Below are 18,910 nucleotides of genomic sequence, written 5' to 3' on the forward strand. Positions count from 1 at the left end.
TTGGGTGACTGTGTGGAGTTTCCACATTCTCACCTTGTTTGCGTAGGTTCCTTCTGGGTGCTTTGGTTTCCTCTTACAGTCCCAACGATGTTGGACGGGTTGGCCGTGCTAAATTGCCCCTTAGTGTCCAAAAAGGGGTTACAGGGATAGGGCGAAGGATTGGGCCAAGGTTGGGGTGCTCTTTCAGATGACCTGTGCAGATTCAATGGGCCGAATGGTCTCCTTCTGCACTGCAGGGATAATATGATTCTATAACAGCATCTTGACTGGTTGCCATGTATCTCTGTGGGATCCTCGATGTAAACTGATTCTCCCAACTGTAATCTTAGCAATACTGTATCTGTATTTTTGTTGCGCACATTGGTCATCTTCTGCAGTTTTAAAAGCTGCTGTCTCATGTCGGAGAGAGCAGAATGAGTAAGAGTATATAAATCGGTACACACTGGCCTGCCAGGCATGAGCTCTGCTGGTGATGGAATAGTTGCACTTAAAGGTGTCGTTCTCAGATGTCAGATTGAAGTATGCAGATCTTGCTTGGTCTGCCTGTATTTGAGAATGCGAGATTTCACCACGTGAATCATTCGCTGAACCAGGCTGTGAGCTAGAGGGTCATGAGGAGCAAACATTGTGTGATTGATCTTCCACTTCACCCACACATCCTGAAATGGCTTGCCAATAAATTGCACACTGGTTTTCGGAATGATCAGTCTGGGCACACCAAATAAGCTGGAAGCAGAGTGTGTGCATGACAGTGGCGGTAGACGTATTTAGCAGTTGTCAAATAACGGGGCACTTGGTAAATTGGTCGACAATGATGCTGAAGTCAGTGCCTTGAGCATGAAAGACGTCGGCTGTGATTTTTGACCAAGGATGGATAGGAATTTCACATGAAATCAATGGTTCTTTTTGCTGACTTGAGATATGTTCTCGCCATGCCTCACACATCTTGACCACGGCTTCAACATCATTGTTCATACCTAGCTAATAGACTGTCTGTCTTAAGACCATAAGACATAGGAGCAGAATTAGGCCATTCAACCCATCGAGTCTGCTCCGCCATTCAATCATGGCTGATATTTTCTCATCCCTATTTTCCTGTCTTCTCCCCATAACCCCTGATCCCCTTATTAATCAAGAACCTATCTATCTCTGTCTTAAAGACACTCAGTGATTTGGCCTCCACAGCCTTCTGCGGCAAAGAGTTCCACAGATTCACCACCCTCTGGCTGAAGAAATTCCTCCTCATCTCTGTTTTAAAGGATCATCCCTTCAGCCTGAGGCTGTTCCCTCAGGTTTTAGTTTCTCCGACGAGTGGAAACATCCTCTCCACATCCACTCTATCCAGGCCAATCAGTATTCTGTAAGTTTCAATCAGATCCCTCCTCACCGTTCTAAACTCCAGCGAGTACAACCCAGAGTCCTCAACTGCTTCTCATATGAGTCTGCTCACCTGAACTATGTCCATGCGTGATTGATGAAGTTGTTGAAGAATATCGGCTGCGATTCTCTGGTCCGGCGCCAGAGTGGGAGTACTTTACTCCGATGCCGGCACCGGTTCCGAGACCCGATTCTCGGGTCCTGGGGGGAGCCAGCACGGCGCTGTATCGGCCCACGCCGCTCCAGCTGCCGGTCCCGGCGTCGGCCCGGCGCCACGGGGACCGCGCATGCACAGTTGGGCCGGCGGCAAGTGGCGCAGCGATCCAGGTGCCGGCGTGGAAGAAAAGAGGTCCGCAGCCAGAGAGGCCGGCCTGCCGATCAGTAGGGGGGGCCTGCCCGGGGTTGGACCCCCCTCCCCCCCCCCCCCCCACAGGCCGCCCCCGGACCCTTCAACCCCAAGGTCCCTCCGGCCCAGAGCATGTTAGAACGGCGGCGGTGGGACTCGGATTTTTTTTGGACGGCCGCTCGGCCCATCCGAGCCGGAGAATCCTGGCGCCGCCGGAGGATCGCCGCTACGGCGATTCTCCGTGCGGCCCGGCGCCATTCGCGCACGGCCATTTTCACAGAGGTGGGAGAATCGCGTCTGGGCGGCGTGGCGCGATTCGCGCGGCGCCGCGGCGGTTCTCCCACCCGGCGGGGGGGGGTCGGAGAACCCCGCCCATCATGTTACAAAGATTCCAGTGAAACAGCCTGCCTGTCCTTAAGCATGAGTCTCCGGGAGATGCCAAACTCGTCCCATTAAGGCCAAAATTGTCCTAGGCATTTGCATTGCGCAAAAGATACCAGATCAACCTGGAGAGCATCTTAAAATACAATGTGAATGAAATCAACTTGCCGATCTAAGGATATATCTTAGCAACCTTCTAAGGGAATCCAATGTGACCACCTAGTCTCCTGGCTTGTACCTAACCTCACAGTCGCAACCTTGAATATTTGTTGATTGTTCAGTGGTTTTCATCAAATCGTCTCCAGCGGCCTCTGGTCACTCTGTGGTGTTCCCCAGGGGTCAGTGTCGGGACCACAACTATTCACGATATAAATTTATGTTCTGGAAGAAGGAACTCCGGGTACTGTTGCTAAGTTTGCAGAAGATACAAAATCGGTAGAGGGAAAGGTTGTGTTGAGGAAGCAGACGACCTGATAGAGGTCTACAAAATTATGAGGGGCATAGACAGAGTGGATAGTCAGAGACATTTTCCCAAGGTAGAGGGGTCAATTACTAAGGGGCATAGGTTTAAGGTGCGAGGCGCAAGGTTAGAGGAGATTTACGAGGCAAGTTTTTTACACAGAGGGTAGTGGGTACCTGGAACTCGCTACCGGAGGAGGTGGTGGAAGCAGGAACGATAGTGACATTTAAGGGGCATCTTGACAAATACATGAATAGGATGGGAATAGAGGGATACGGACCCCGGAAGTGTAGAAGATTTTAGTTTAGAAGATCAGCATGGTCGGCACGGGCTTGGAGGGCCGAAGGGCCTGTTCCTGCGCTGTACATTTCTTTGTTCTTTGTTCAGAGAGGCTGCAGAAGGATTTGGACAGGCTAGGAGAGTGTATTAAAATGTGGCAGATGGAATACTATGTAAAAAAGTGTGAGGTTATGCACTTTGGTAGGAAGAATAGAGGCACAGACTATTTTCTAAATGGAAAAAAGCTTCAGAAATCAGAAGCACAAAGGGACTTAGGAGTCCGAGTTTAGGATTCTCTTAACGTTAGCATTCAGGGTCAGTTGGCAGCTGGGAAGGCAAATGCAATGTTCACACTCGTGTCGAGAGGGCTAGAATACAAGAGCAGGGATGTATTGTTGAGGCTTTAGAAGGTTCTGGTCAGACCCCATTTGGAGTATTGTGAGCAATTTTGGGCCCCGTATCTAAGGAAGGATGTGCTGGCCTTGGAAAGGGTCCAGAGGAGGTTCACAAGAATGATCCTGGGAATGAAGAGCTTGTCGTATGAGGACTCTGGGTCTGTACTCGATGGAGTTTAGAAGGATAAGGGGAGCTCTTATTGAAACTTACAGAATACTGAAAGGCCTGGATAGAGTGGATGGGGAGAGGATGTTTCCACTAGTAGGAGAAATTAGACCCCGAGGGCACAGCCTCAGACTGAAGGGACGATCCTTTAAAACTAAGATGAGTAATTTCTGCAGCCAGAGGGTAGTGAATCTGTGGAACGCTTTGCCGCAGAAGGCTGTGGGGGTTACGTCACTGAGTGTGTTTAAGACAGAGATAGATAGGTTCTTGATTTATAAGGGGATCAGGGGTAGAAGGCAGGAGAATGATTGAATGGCAAAGCAGACTCAATGGGCTGAGTGGCCTAATTCTGCTCCTATATTTTACGGTCTTATGGTCTACTATAAATCTTTTGCAAAATGATAGGTATGAAAACTCGTGATTCCAAAGCTGATTTTTCTCACTCAATGTTGGAGTAGTTGGAATGCGTTACGGAGAGAGATTGTGAAACAAATGCAAACAGTTTGCATTTTTGTAGTCTGCATTCTCCCAGGTATCTCTGTGAGATATATATCAAGGTAGTTTTCTGCCGAGATTGTAAAATTGAAGTGTCAATACTTCAAAGAAGTGCCACTGGTCTTCGTGCCCCAGGAACGGCACATCCGTTCTCAATAATTCTGAGAGAGGCAGATTTGTTTGAGTGAAATTGGGAATTTATGGAGACAAGAAATTAAAGACTCCTAGACATTTTTGAAGTTTGTCCTTAACTTGAGGAGTTGTTCTGGCAACTCCTCTATGTATCCTCCATTGTGCGTGCATTTGAACAAATGCCAGCACTGGAATAAACAGAACCAAAGAAATTGATCTGCTACACGCTGATAGCACATTTCGGACTGCTGAGCACATATCTTCATTATGTGCCACTTGCATCAATACGTGTAGATTGAAGTCATGCTCTTGCTTCCTTCTTCCCACAACGACAATGCGTTGGTGATGCAGATACATCCCAGCACAGTGCACGTAATAATGTCCATGTAATCTTGAAAGAGACCCTGGCTAACAGCTCACCTAGAAGGATGTTGAAAACAGCATCGAACAAATGGGGTATGAAATGTAGCTGGCTCTTGGAACATCATCGCAAGATGGACTGAGCAGAATCCATGCCTGGAATTAAGCTTCAAGAAGAATATTTCAAACCTTGGCTCAGACTCTTCTGATATGGGCTCTTTGTAAGGTCAACGTTTTTTAAACCTCTGTTTAAACACGTGGATCATGGCATACTCTCAATAATCCATCTTTTTTTAAATTTTCCCAGTTAAGGGGCAACTTTGCGTGGCCAATCCACATACTCTGCACACCTTTGGGTTGTGGTGGTGAGACCCACGCAGACACGGGAGAATGTGCAAACTCCATACGGACAGTGACCTGGGTCCGGGGTTGAACCCGGGTCCTCGACACCATGAGGCAGCGGTGCTAACCACTGCACCACGTGCTTCCCTAGATCTGTCCTTCTTTATGACACACGTAATTGAGCTGCACCAGTCCGTCTGCTGTTGTACTCTTCCAACCATTCCATCTTTCTCCATTGTTCTGAGCTTGACATTTAATTTGCCTTGTGAGTGGATGCTGCACTTATGTAATGGATCAATTGACAGACCCTCATTCTCTTGCAGTTGTAAAGTTGCCGCTTCCTTGAAACTGCCAATTTTGTTGAAACATTTTGGAAATTTCAATGTTAGGTTGTGAGCTGACATGATCAGATTAGTTTCCGAGGTTAATCTGCCATATGAGGTCTGGCTGACTCCATGGATTGTCACAAGCGTGAGGTCAAAACATACTGGTGGACCTGCAATCGCTGGGCCTTTAGTCTCCACAAAGTGGAACGTCTGTGAGACCCAGGAGGATTGATAATGTTGGCACTCCAGGACAATGGAACCTAAACATGGAATGAGTGAACGTCTGTACATTGCAGTAGTAGGTTTCACCATGACCTTCCAAGAATGTGGTTACATGTCTTTTAGACACCGGAGAGGTAGTATGCTGACATTTGCCCCTGTGTCAATCTTGGCCAATGACAAACAGTTACCAACTTTCTCAGGGGACGCAATTCAAATCTCAGAAAGAACTTCAGATGGTGAGATGGAACCTACATTTTCCATGTGATTGACAGTGTGGAACATGTGTTCTACCCTCTTCGTCTCATTGTGCACATCATTGTCACTTTCTGCTTTGTCAGTCACCTCATGTACATGTTTCTGACAGGATTTCACACAGTCATTCTTATTGCCTGAAGGATGCTGTGTACGGTTTATTTCGATCAGTGCATGGTTCTTTACCACTCCATCAGCCTTTTCTCTAGTAGAGGGTCACTGGCACTGGCCCTTCCTGCCACATGCCTTGCAGAGCTGATTAAAAGCTGGGGATTTCCTTGGTTCATGAAGAAAGCCACGCCTTCCACATGTCTTGCTGGATGTGGGTGTTCTAAATGAGGGCATCAATAATGGGGTGGGCAGTTTAGGACATGTAAGCTTGGTCGACCTGCAAGGATCGCTTTATACTGGCATCCATCCTTGAGTCGCTCTTCGATGCTCTATGTTTTGGGCTTGGCTGGCAGATTTGGCTGGAATGCTTCCATGGGAGCAGGTGCGATCACCAACTCAACAATTCTGTCTGCTAGCTCTGCATTTGAAAAATCATAGTACCTATCCTTTACACTGAGTCTGCTAATGAGCTGGTCTGTGGAGTTTATTGGCTGTTGTCGAAATGACAAACACTCGTCAATGAATATGGAAGTTTAAGATGATTCTGAATGGGTGTTCCAAAATGGTTGTATCTTTTGGGGATCTTTTAGCTCTTCTGTTGTTAATTCCGAGGCGTTCAGCCTGTGTAGACCTTCATCCCCAATTGGCGGGTGAATCTTTACTGCTTGCATTGCTCTGCATTGTTTAAACATTTCGATTTCGGACCATAGATCAGCTGCATCCCAACTCAAACTGGGGAATTTTGTGGACCACATCCCTTTGTCCTTGTTCCTTGTTTTAATCAATTTGTTGTTCAGCAACTGCCAGAGCCACCCGTTATAATCACAACCTACTCTGACCCAGTTTTCTGGTATTCTTTCATTTTGGCCATTCCCTCACTCACTAGCGATCCGACCCACGCGCTGGTCACTCGTCTTTCCCGACTGAGCTAATCCGGTTCTAGTCCTCTCTCCCTGCTATCCCACTCACTGAACAGACAGGCTGTGTTCTACAATCTCACCGCAGGGGATCCATCTGCTTCCCAGCTCTTGACTTGGGCACTGTACCTTCAAATCCTTTCCTGTGTCGACACCACACTGCGATTTCAACGCTCTCTGACGCCCGTCTTCTTTGTGGTCTGACCAACTTGCCAAGGGCCCTCTGATGCCATGTGGCACGACCTAACCTTCGCCAGGTCGCACCAGTGCTACATTTTGCTGCTGCGCTGATTGGCCACTGCTGATCGTCATGTTCTGTTTTGATAATGGAGTAAAGGCACCAATCACTCGCAAGGGATCAGGTAAACACACTGGGAAAATGTATACAAAGATCGAAAACGCGAAGGCATCAGCATCAGAATTGACTGTGCTCAAGGCCAAAGCAAAACCAGGAGAATCACATCACACACTTCCCCCCCCAGTGATGAGAGAGAGGCCTAACAGTGAGCAAATATGAATGAACTTTGGAGAGATCATTGAAGCTAACTCTGCAGATCTGTAACATTAACTTCCCTTTTCGCGCTGCACACATGCTACCAGATCTGCTGTGCATTTCCAGCATTTTCCTTTCTTCTTTCAGATTTCAAACATGCACAGTATTTTGAAATAACTCTTTGTTGAGCGACGGTGTGTTCTGTAGCTTGATGAGGCACAATGACCGCGAGGTGACTGTTCACAGAAACATTAAGAAATAGGAGCAGGAGTAGGCCATTCGTCCCTTCGAACCTGCTCCACCATTCATTATGATCATGGTTGACCATCCAACTCAATAACGGCGGCACAGTGGCACAATAGTTAGCAGTGCTGCCTCAGAGTGCCAGGGTCCCGGATTCAATTCCTGCCTTGGGTCACTGTCTGTGCGGAGTCTGCACGTTCTCCCCGTGTCTGCGTGGGTTCCCTCCGGGAGCTGCAGTTTCCTCCCACAGTCCAAAGATGTGCAGGTTAGGTGGACTGGCCATGCCAAAATTGCCCCTTCATGTCTAAAAGGTGGGGTTGGAAGGATGGAGTGGGACTGGGTGGGGTGCTGTTTGGAGGGTCAGTACAGACACAGTGGGCCGAATGGCCTCCTTCCGATTTTTCCTCATATCCTTTGATCCCTTTAGCCCCAAGAGCTATATTTAACTGCTTTTTGAAAACATACAATGGCCACAAATTAGAAGTGGGGACTGTGCAATGAGACCTGGGTGACCTTGTGCACCATTCGCTGAAGGTAAGCATGCAGGTGCAGCAGGCGGTAAAGAAGGCTAATGGTATGTTGGCCTTAATAGCGAGAGGATTTGAGTACAGAAACAGGGATGTCCTGCTGCACTTATACAGGGGCTTTGTGAGGCCACACCCGGAATATCGTGTGCAGTTTTGGTCTCCTTATCTGAAGAAGGATCTTTTTGCTACAGAGGGAGTGCAGTGAAGTTTTACTAGACTGATTCCTGGAATGGCAGGGCTGAACCTGGAGGAGTGATTGGGCTGGTTTCCATTGTATTCACTGGAGTTCAGAAGAATGAGGGGGGGATCTCATAGAGACCTATAAAATGCGAACAGGACTGGACAGGGTAGACGCAGGAAGGATGTTCCCAGTGGTGGGTGCGTCCAGAACCAGAGGTGACAGTCTGAGGCTATGTGGTAAACCATTTAGGACACAGATGAGGAGAAATGTCTTCACCCAGAGAAGGGTGAGCCTCTGGAATTCATTACCACAGGAATAGTTGAGGCCAAAATATGTTTTCAAGAACCAGTTAGATACTTGGGGAGAATGGGATCAAAGGATATGGGGGGAAAGCTGGATTAGGCTATTGAGTTGGATGATCAGCCATGATCATAATGAATCTCATAGAGTCCTATAAAATCTCATAAGATTTCATAGAGACCTATAAAATGCGAACAGGACTGGACAGGGTAGACGCAGGAAGGATGTTCCCAGTGGTGGGTGCGTCCAGAACCAGAGGTGACAGTCTGAGGCTATGTGGTAAACCATTTAGGACACAGATGAGGAGAAATGTCTTCACCCAGAGAAGGGTGAGCCTCTGGAATTCATTACCACAGGAATAGTTGAGGCCAAAATATGTTTTCAAGAACCAGTTAGATACTTGGGGAGAATGGGATCAAAGGATATGGGGGGAAAGCTGGATTAGGCTATTGAGTTGGATGATCAGCCATGATCATAATGAATAGCGAAGTAGGCTTGAAGGGTCGAACGGCCTCCTCCGACTCCTATTTTCTATCTCCTAAAGCCACCAATAATTACAGATGTTCCTTTATCACATGCGTCTCCAATTTCCTGTTTAATGTCATTCCCAGCATCACCCCTACAGTTTGGGGGTAGTATACGGGTAGTATTCAATCCCCATTAACATATTTTTGCCCCTTGATGCTTCTCAGCTCTACCCATACAGCTTCCACATCGTCTCAACTGAGACCTTTCCTCACGATGACATTAATTTCCTTTTATACCAGCATTGCAACTCCACTGACTTCTCCTTTTTGTCTGTCCTTCCTGAATACTGAATCGTTCAGTTCCCATCCCTGGTAAGCCGGCAGCCATGTCTCTGAAGCCGTGTGAAGCTGATTTCGAAAACACAAGGATATAGAGAATCAGAAAAGTTAATTTGTGTCCAAATCCAACCAGTCCTCGACTTCAAACACAGAATGGATAGTTTACTGCCTTTGTCTCTCAATCAATGGTGCAGATAGCATCAGCAACCCTCTAAGATTGTCCTCGAATTTCAGGAAGTTAAAGATTAATCTGCAAAGGAGGAGATAATCACATGGGCATAAAACAACCATTTTATTCGTATTTTATTCATAGTTGTTGCTTGGTACAGAACTTGAGCATTGCTGAAAAAAGAGACATGCTGTTGAAGCTTTTTGTCTTCACTCATCAGGTCAGGCACAAGAATGCCACATTTCAAAGGAGGAAACTGAATGAGAAAAGGGGAGCAGATTGCTTGGCAAGTTGGCTCAAATTAGTCAAGACTTTGGGTTGGAGGATGCACCAAAAAACTCTTGTCCCCCAAGCTTTAGTTTACTTCAAATACCTAGACAATACCTGGACATGTTCCTTTTGCCTGCAGAGGTCAGGTCCCTGCATATGAATACAGGCAGCATCTAGCATGTGTAGGTGAGCCATTTGGCAGCTGAAGCGATAATCTTTTCTTTTAACATTTACTGGAGATGGGTGTGGGGGTCGGTGGGTGGGGGAGAGGGGGGATGCTGTTTGTCAGGACTCACTGGTTGGAGGTGGGAGAACATGTGGTGAAAGCTCCAAGGGAACATCTGAAACCAGAGTTGGTTAATCTAGAGGTTCATAAGGAGCAGGTGTTAGCAATTCTGGAAAGTGTGAAAACAGATTAGTCCCCTGGGCCGGAAGCTAGGGAGGAGATTGCTGAGCCTTTGATCTTTAAGTCATCTTTGTCTACAGGAACAGTGCCAGAAGACTGGAGGATAGCAAATGTTGTCCAAATTGCTGGCTTTGAAAGCAGACCAAGGCAGGCCAGCAGCACGGTTCAATTCCCGTAACAGCCCCCCCCGAACAGGCGCCGGAATGTGGCGACTAGGGGCTTTTCACAGTAACTTCATTTGAAGCCTACTTGTGACAATAAGCGATTTTCATTTCATTTTCATAGAGCAGTGAGCCTTACTTCTGTTGTGGGCAAAGTCTTGGAAAGGTTTATAAGAGATAGGATGTATAATCATCTGGAAAGGAATAATTTGATTAGAGATAGTCAACACGGTTTTGTGAAGGGTAGGTCGTGCCTCACAAACCTTATTGAGTTCTTTGAGAAGGTGACCAAACAGGTGGATGAGGGTAAAGCAGTTGATGTGGTGTACATGGATTTCAGTAAAGCGTTTGATAAGGTTCCCCACGGTAGGCTACTGCAGAAAATACGGCGGCATGGGATTCAGGGTGATTTAGCAGTTTGGATCAGAAATTGGCTAGCTGGAAGAAGACAAAGGGTGGTGGTTGATGGGAAATGTTCAGACTGGAGTCCAGTTACTAGTGGTGTACCACAAGGATCTGTTTTGGGGCCACAGCTGTTTGTCATTTTTATAAATGACCTAGAGGAGGGCGTAGAAAGATGGGTGAGTGAATTTGCAGATGACACTAAAGTCGGTGGAGTTGTGGACAGTGCGGAAGGATGTTACAAGTTACAGAGAGACATAGATAAGCTGCAGCACTGGACTGAGAGGTGGCAAATGGAGTTTAATGCAGAAAAGTGTGAGGTGATTCATTTTGGAAGGAATAACAGGAAGACAGAGTACTGGGCTAATGGTAGGATTCTTGGTAGTGTGGATGAGCAGAGAGATCTCGGTGTCCATGTACATAGATCCCTGAAAGTTGCCACCCAGGTTGAGAGGGTTGTTAAGAAGGCGTACATTGTGTTAGCTTCTATTGGTAGAGGGATTGAGTTTTGGAGCCATGAGGTCATATTGCAGCTGTACAAAACTCTGGTGCGGCCGCATTTGGAGTATTGCGTGCAATTCTGGTCGCCGCATTATAGGAAGGATGTGGAAGCATTGGAAAGGGTGCAGAGGAGATTTACCAGAATGTTGCCTGGTATGGAGGGAAGATCTTATGAGGAAAGGCTGAGGGACTTGAGGCTGTTTTCGTTAGAGAGAAGAAGGTTAAGAGGTGACTTAATTGAGGCATACAAGATGATCAGAGGATGCTGTGTCCTTTCAGCAGAATGCTCACACTGTTTTGCCTCTGTTTCAGGTACCTCTGCATGATCGACAATGGAAAAACTGCTCTGCAGCTTGCTGCTGATTGGAATGGCAATGGCAGCCTCTGCTTGTCCCAAATACTGCGTGTGTCAAAACCTGTCCGAGTCACTGGGAACTCTGTGCCCCTCCAAGGGCCTTCTGTTTGTCCCACCAAACATTGATCGACGAACAGTTGAACTACGGCTGGGGGGCAATTTCATATTTGCCATCAACCGGCACGACTTTGCCAATATGAGTGGCCTTGTTGATCTAACTTTATCCAGGAATACCATTGACTACATCCAGCCCTTTTCGTTCATAGATTTAGAAAGCCTTCGGTCGTTGCATCTGGATGCCAACAGATTGACGGAGATCGGCAGCAATGTCTTTCGGGGCCTGTTAAACTTACAGCACTTGAGCTTAAACAACAACCAGCTGAAGAGAGTGGCAGAAGGAGCGCTGGACGATTTCCTGCTCACTTTAGAAGACTTGGACTTTTCCTATAACAACCTGGTGAGTTTTCCGTGGGAAGCGCTCAGCAAGATGAGTAACCTGCACACACTCAGCTTGGATCACAATCTCATCGACTACATACCCGAGGGCACCTTTGTCGACCTGCAGAAGTTGGCCAGGTTGGACCTCATCTCCAACAGGCTGCAGAAGCTTCCTCCTGACCCCATCTTTGCCCGGTCTGAGATGCTGCTCATGTCCACAACTCCTTACTTCCCGCCGCTGACGCTGAGTCTGGGGGGCAACCCGCTCCATTGTAACTGCGAGCTGCTCTGGCTTCGCCGACTGAGCCGGGAGGACGACATGGAAACCTGCGCCTCGCCATCCCACCTCAAAGGAAGGTACTTCTGGTACATCTCGGAGGAAGAGTTTGTGTGCGAGCAGCCGCTGATCACTCAGCACAGCCTCAAGGTCCTCGTGCTGGAAGGGCAAACGGCCACCCTGCGGTGTAAAGCCATCGGGGATCCGAGGCCCGTCATCCACTGGGTGGCCCCCGACGACAAGATCCTCGCCAATTCCTCGAGGACCATCATCTATGACAACGGCACTTTGGAGATCCTCATCACCACCTCGAAGGACTATGGCACCTTCACCTGCATCGCGGCCAACGCAGCCGGCGAGTCGACAGCTTCGGTTGAGCTTTCCATCGTCCAGCTCCCTCACCTCAGTAACGGCACAGGCCGGGCCCTGCAGCCCGACTCCCGGCTCTCCGACATCACCAGCTCCACCAAGTCGCACCGGGGAGAAACCAAGACCGCACTGGAGAAGAAGGTCACCGTATCCCAGGTGACAGCCAGCACTGCCTTGGTCAAGTGGTCAGTGGGCAGGTCTGCGCCGAAGGTTAAAATGTATCAGCTTCAGTACAACAGCTCGTCTGACGAAGTATTAGTTTACAGGTAATTATGCAGCAAGCATTCATAGTCACCAAACTTAGGGTAAATGTGTGGAGAGGTCAAAGTGGAAGTTGGAAGAGTTCATGAGGGAGGAATAATAATAATAATTATGATAATCTTGATTATTGTCACAAGCAGGCTTACATTAACACTGCAATGATGTTACTGTGAAAATCCCTGAGTCGCCTCACTCCGGCACCTGGTCGGGTACACGGAGGGAGAATTCAGAATGTCCAATTCCCCTAACAAGCACGTCTTTCGGGACTTGTGGGAGAAAACCGGAGCACCTGGAAGGAAACCCACGCAGACACGGGGAGAACGTGCAGACTCCGCGCAGACAGTGACCCAAGCCGGGAATCAAACCCGGATCCCTGGAGATGCAAATCAACAGTGCTAACCGCTGTGCTGACTGGGTTAGAGGCCTCAAAGTGGGAGGAGGCTAACATGGAGCTAGTGTGAATCAGTTGGACAAAATAGCCTATTTGCATGTAAAAGAACAACATTCACATCTTATACTTATATATAGCACCTTTATAGGCGAGAACCCGGACCAGGCAGGATTTGCATGAGAACAAATAGTGGGGACCAAGGCCCAGTTGTAAACAAAGTCACAAGTCAGACTTTTACATCACTTCATTTCCTTCTTGGGTCGGTGCAGTCTTGAAGGATGTTTGGGAATGGTAGCAACGTGGGAATGACATTGAACTAGTAATCCAGAGACCGGGACTAATGCTCCGGAGATGAGAATTCAAATCCCAGCAGGTCGGCTGAGGGAATTTCTATTCAATTAATGAATAAATCTGGAATAAAAGCTAGACTCAGGAATAACGATTGTAAAATGACCCGATTGTAGTGAATACCAGTCAGGTTCGCTAATCACCTTCAGGGGAGGCAATCTGCCTGCTTACCAGTCTGGCCAACCTGTGACTGCAGATCCACAGCAAATTAGCTGCCCTCAGAAATGGCCTAGCAAGACATTCAGTTGTATCAGACCACTGCAGAAAAGCATTGCGGGTCTACTATTGGATTTATTGCCACGTGTACCGAGCTACAGTGAAAAGTATTTTTCTGCGTGCAGCTCAAACAGATCATTCAGTACATGAAAGAAAAGAAAATACATAATAGGGCAACACAAGGTACACAATGTAAATGCCTAGACACCAGCATCGGGTGGAGAATGCAGGAGTGTAGTATTAATCAGGTCAGTCCATAAGAGGGTCAACCTCTACCTACACCATATGGACTACAGTGGTTCAGGAAGGCAGCTCACTACCACCTGTGGGCAGCACAATGGCACAGTGCTAAGCATTGTTGCCTCACGGGTTCAATTTTGGCTTTGGGTGACTGTGTGGAGTTTGTACATTCTCCCAATGTCTATGTGGGCTTCCTCCGGGTGCTCCGGTTTCCTCCCAACGTCCAAATATGTGCAGGTTAAGTGGATTGGTCATGGTGTCCCAAGATGGCAGGTTAGGTGGGGTTATGGGGATAGGGCTGAGGAGTGGGCTCAGGTAGGATGCTCTTAGAGGGTCGGTGCAGACTCGATGGGTCGAATGGCCTCCGTCTGTACTGTCGAGATTCGATGTTTCAAAGTACATCTTCTCAAGGTCAAGTAGGAATCAGTGATAAATACTAGTTTTGCCAGTGATTCTTTCCGAGAACGGATTAACAACAAACTTCAATTTATCTAGCAACTCTAAAGTGCTTCATCGGAGCGATTATGAAACAAAATTTAAAATAAGAGGCTATTGGGACAAGTGTCCAGGAGATTCATGAATTAGGTAGACTTGAAGGACCAAACCAGGGAGTAAGCCCGGTTGTGTCCGATATATTTCCTTTACTCTCTGCTAGCCTTCCAGGTAAAGAATTGGTACTATGTCAGAGGGTAAAACTGACCAAATCCAGTATGTTTGGCACTGACCTGAGTCACAGAGAAAGGTTCCGTTGCTTACTCACTACACGCCTGAAGGACCTTGTGCTAAACAATGATATTCCTGACCACCGATGAAAGGCCAGCCTATGGAATGATTCTCCTATCTTGGGTGGTTACACAGCTGGTTAAAGTTGCACTGTTTGAGGAGGAACCTCTGAGTTGCTTCCTGTGTTTGGTGCTATAAGAACGTCCGAGGAACTAAAAGAACAAACTGTCAATGATACCAGGCGGGATTTTCCCGTTCAGACGGTGTGGTTTTTGGCGGAAGCCTGCTATTGCCCGGCGACAAGATCTTTCGGCCCCACTGCTGTCAACGGGGTTTTCCAAAGTTCACACCCTCTGCCGTCATGGGACCCCGCCAGCAGGAAGGGCTGAAAAATCACACCGGTTGATTCTGTCATCTCGTCAGATATCAGAAGTACTTTTCTTTTTAAATGTGGCTTCTGTTTTAGAAGCAATCCCGGCTTCAAATTGCAGACAGCAAGGCCCCACAAACAGCAATGAGGTAAATGACAGGTGATGCTGGTTTTGAGTGCTGGCCAGCGGGTAAATGGTTGTCGGGGCACTGGGAAAACTCTCCTGTCTTCTTTGGATATTGCTGGGGGATCTTTTAGATCCACCTGAATGGTAGACAAGTTGTCTTGGGTTACCCTTTCATCCAAAAGTCATCACCTCTGCTCACTCATGGTGGCGCAGGAATAGAAAGAGGAATATTACTCCCTGATGGGAGCTCACTGGACAACCCATCCAGGGTGTACTGTGAGGCCTCACTAACAGCTGGTCGGCCAGTTGCTCACCCAAAGCTCACCACCTTTGAGCACAGGAAGATTGAGTCCAGTCCATATGCTGGTCATCACGAGGAGGAACGTGTAGCGGGGCTGTTGGGGAGTTGAGGGTGAGTTGAGCTGGACAGATTTTGCAGATGGGAAGCAGAAAGCTGAGGTGGCAGCAGATCCAACTTTCTTCATAAACCAGAAAGGCCTCGAATTCCTCTCGAAGCGTTCCTGCTGGGTGATTGCCAGCTTTCACGCAGTGGTGTGTTCATAGCGGGCAGCCTGCTCAGTGGGCAAATAATTAGCATTGGGTTCCCATATAACTCGGGAGAATTTCCCCACAGAAAGGCCCCAAAGAAAGCTGTTGAGATTAGAAGAACTGGAGTCTTCCTCAAGGAAATAGCAAATTCCTCATGAAAAGCAACTGTACAAAGGGGGCTGAACCTGAGATAAAACTTAGAGTCAATTTGAAAGATAGACACAGCAGGGAATGCTGCTGCTAGTCAGAGGAATACTTTGCAGCTAATTCTAAAGGGACTGAGATGAAGGGACAAAGGAATTATCGAAGGACCCAAGCATGTGGGGAAAAACACGGCTCGGTGATATTCAGCAGAAAGAAGAGCAAGATATTGCATATTGGAAGGGGTTGCACAGTGGTTAGCACTGCTGCCTCACAGCACCAGGGACCCGAGTTCGATTCTGACCTTGCGTGACTGCCTGTGTGGAGTTTGCACTTCGCCCCCGTGTCTGCGTGGGTTTCCTCCGGGTGCTCCTATTTACTCGCACAGTCCACAGCTGTGCAGGCTAGGTGGATTGGGCACGTTAAATTACCCCTTAGTGTCCAAAAAGGTTAGGTGGGGTTACGGGGGATAGGGCGGGCTATTGGGCCTAAGTAGAGTTCTCTTTCGGAGGATCAGTGCAGACTCGATAGACCAAATGGCCTCCTTTTGCACAGTAGGGATTCTATGAACATGGGGAGTGAAGGGACGCATAATGACCTATTTAGGAAAGAGGTTGAAAGAGACCTGGCTCTTTTAGTAGACTCAACATGGACCATTTTCAGTCATCACAGAGCAGCAGAAAGCACATCAGACTGAGTGTTCAGATATTGGCAGATAGCAGAGTACAATTCTGTGGCCAGCAACCTGAAGCTGCACAGTATTCTGGTCCGAGCACTCCTGAACACAACGTTCTTTTCTAATTCTCAAGGAATGAGGGAAGCAGTTGAGTCCTGGAGGCGGTGCAGAGTGTCAGAGGTTTGAGTTATAACAACGTGTAAGGCAGAGACCATTCAGCCCCTCAAGCCTGATCCACAACTCAATGAGTTTGTGGCTGATCCTTGACCTCACCTGCACCTTCCCGCACTATCCCACATTCCTTGACCTTGTCAGTATCTGTTAAGGAATTTATGATGAAAGATGAGAAAAGAAATTATCAGAGAATTCCGCCCCTCGACATTTCAACCTTGGGAAGTGGTGAGAAAGAGGAAGAGCGCAAATCAGAGGCGATTCCCTATCCTTTGCCTTGCAAATTTATGCATGGCGGGGCTTGCATGGGATTCTATCATGAAGCCTGTCATTGAGCCGCCATTTTGAGTGGACAGCCCGACAGCGAGGTCCAACGACTGGGCTCCTCCCCCACCCCACAATGCAATTCCGCCAACCTTCCCCACCCACCACCACCACGGGATTTTCTGGATCACCCCCACCCCCACACACAACAGTATCAGGGTGGTCCAACCTTCCCCCCCCCCCCAGTATAAGAAAGTTGCATGTTATTACAGAGACCCTCTGCCTGGAAGCTAGAAAGCAATCCAGGTAGACAGTGAACAAAAATCACTGTTTTAAAACTCACCTGTGCAATATACCTGTTGACTCAGGCAGAGGTAGCAAAGCAACACCTGCCAGTACCTAGAAAGGGAAAACCACATCAGCTGAGCAGTTAAGTGCTTTATGCAGTGAAAGGAGGAAATGAAAGCAATGAAGTGGTTTTGATGTGAACCTCCTGTGTATCATAGCTAGAGGTTGATAAGCATTGTGGTTAGTTTCACAGCTGGCGACATGAAATCCACTCAGGCATGAAGAGAAATTAAATTAAATAATCCAGACAGCTGGCTATGTGTGCAAGCTGTCAATCACAGTATACTCAAATTTCCCATTCACGTGAACTAAAGTTGTGCAGATCAAAGATCTGAGGGTGTTTAGACCCAGCTGATGTGGTTTTCCCTTTTTAGGAACTGGCAGGTGTTGCGACCTCTGCCTGAGTCAGCAGGTGTACTGCACAGGGGAGTTTTAAAGCAGTGATTTTTTTTTTCCACTGTCTCTGCCTGGACTGCTCTTTCGCTTCCAGGCAGGGGTCTCTGTAATGGTGGGGTTGCAGACAGGAATCTCTGTAATAGTGGGATTGCAGGCAGGAATCTCTGTAATGGTGGGATTGCAGGCAGGGGTCTCTGTAACGGTGGGGTTGCAGACAGGAATCTTTGTAATAGTGGGATTGCAGGCAGGGGCCTCTGTAATGGTGGGGTTGCAGATATGAATCTCTGTAATAGTGGGATTGCAGACAGCAATATCTGTAATGGTGGGATTGCAGGCAGGGTCTCTGTAATGGGAGGCTTCCAGGCATGGGGCTCTATAATGTTGGGATTGCAGGCAGGGGCCTCTGTGAGGGGGGTCTTCCAGGCATGGGTCTCTGTAATGTTGGGATTGCAGGCAGGGGTCTCTGTAATGGTGGGAGTGCAGGCAGGGGTCTCTGAAGTGGTGGGATTGCAGGCAGGGGTCTCTGTAATGGTGGGAGTGCAGGCAGGGGTCTCTGAAGTGGTGGGATTGCAGGCAGGGATCTCTGTAATGGGGGTCTTCCAGGCAGGGGTCTCTGTAATGGTGGGATTGCAGCAGGGATCTCTGTAATGGTGGGATTCCAGCAGGGGTCTCTGTAATGGTGGGATTGCAGGCAGGGTCTCTTTAATGGTGGGATTGCAGGCTGGGTCTCTGTAATGGGGGTCTTCCAGGCAGGAGTCTCTGTAATGGTGGGATTGCAAGCAGGGGTCTCTGTAATGGGGTCTTCCAGGCAGGGCTTGGAGAATCTGGTGGCCAGACCATTAAAAAGATGCATATGGTTCAATTTGACCCATTTTCATCCTCCTGCTGACGCAGGGCACCCCAGGAGCATAGGAATGGGCGGCAATCCCGTTTTAGCCGACGCTGGATTCTCCGCCATTTCGGGAACTCCGCTATCGGTGGCGATCGGCAGAGAATCTAGCCCAAGTTCAAGACCGGTGTGAGGCATTACGTCACTCGAAGTCATCCAAATTTGCAATGATTCCACGGTAATCTAACGGACGCAAATACCCTGGAATCACTCAATGAACCAGCCACGGATGATTGAATTCAGGGGCGTCATTCTCCGACCCCCCAGAGGGTCGGAGAATGGCCGTTGGCCGCCGTGAATCCCGCCCCCGCCGGTTGCCGAAGTCTCCGAAGGGAGAAAAG

The 18,910-nt window shown here is 48.2% G+C and overlaps 1 protein-coding gene across 1 annotated transcript in view; it reads left to right on the top strand.

The window, feature by feature from the left end:
• LOC140411115 (leucine-rich repeat and fibronectin type-III domain-containing protein 2) overlaps positions 1-18,910 on the top strand; it is a 209,783-nt gene that overhangs the window by 160,037 nt on the left and 30,836 nt on the right. Inside the window, exon 2 of the mRNA XM_072500168.1 lies at positions 11,333-12,725. Within this exon, the coding sequence (XP_072356269.1) occupies positions 11,353-12,725 (1,373 nt within the window). The 5' untranslated portion in view covers positions 11,333-11,352. The remainder of the gene's footprint in view (positions 1-11,332; positions 12,726-18,910) is intronic.

This window comes from Scyliorhinus torazame, chromosome 4 (genome assembly GCF_047496885.1).
Source record: "Scyliorhinus torazame isolate Kashiwa2021f chromosome 4, sScyTor2.1, whole genome shotgun sequence".
Lineage (NCBI taxonomy): Eukaryota > Metazoa > Chordata > Chondrichthyes > Carcharhiniformes > Scyliorhinidae > Scyliorhinus > Scyliorhinus torazame.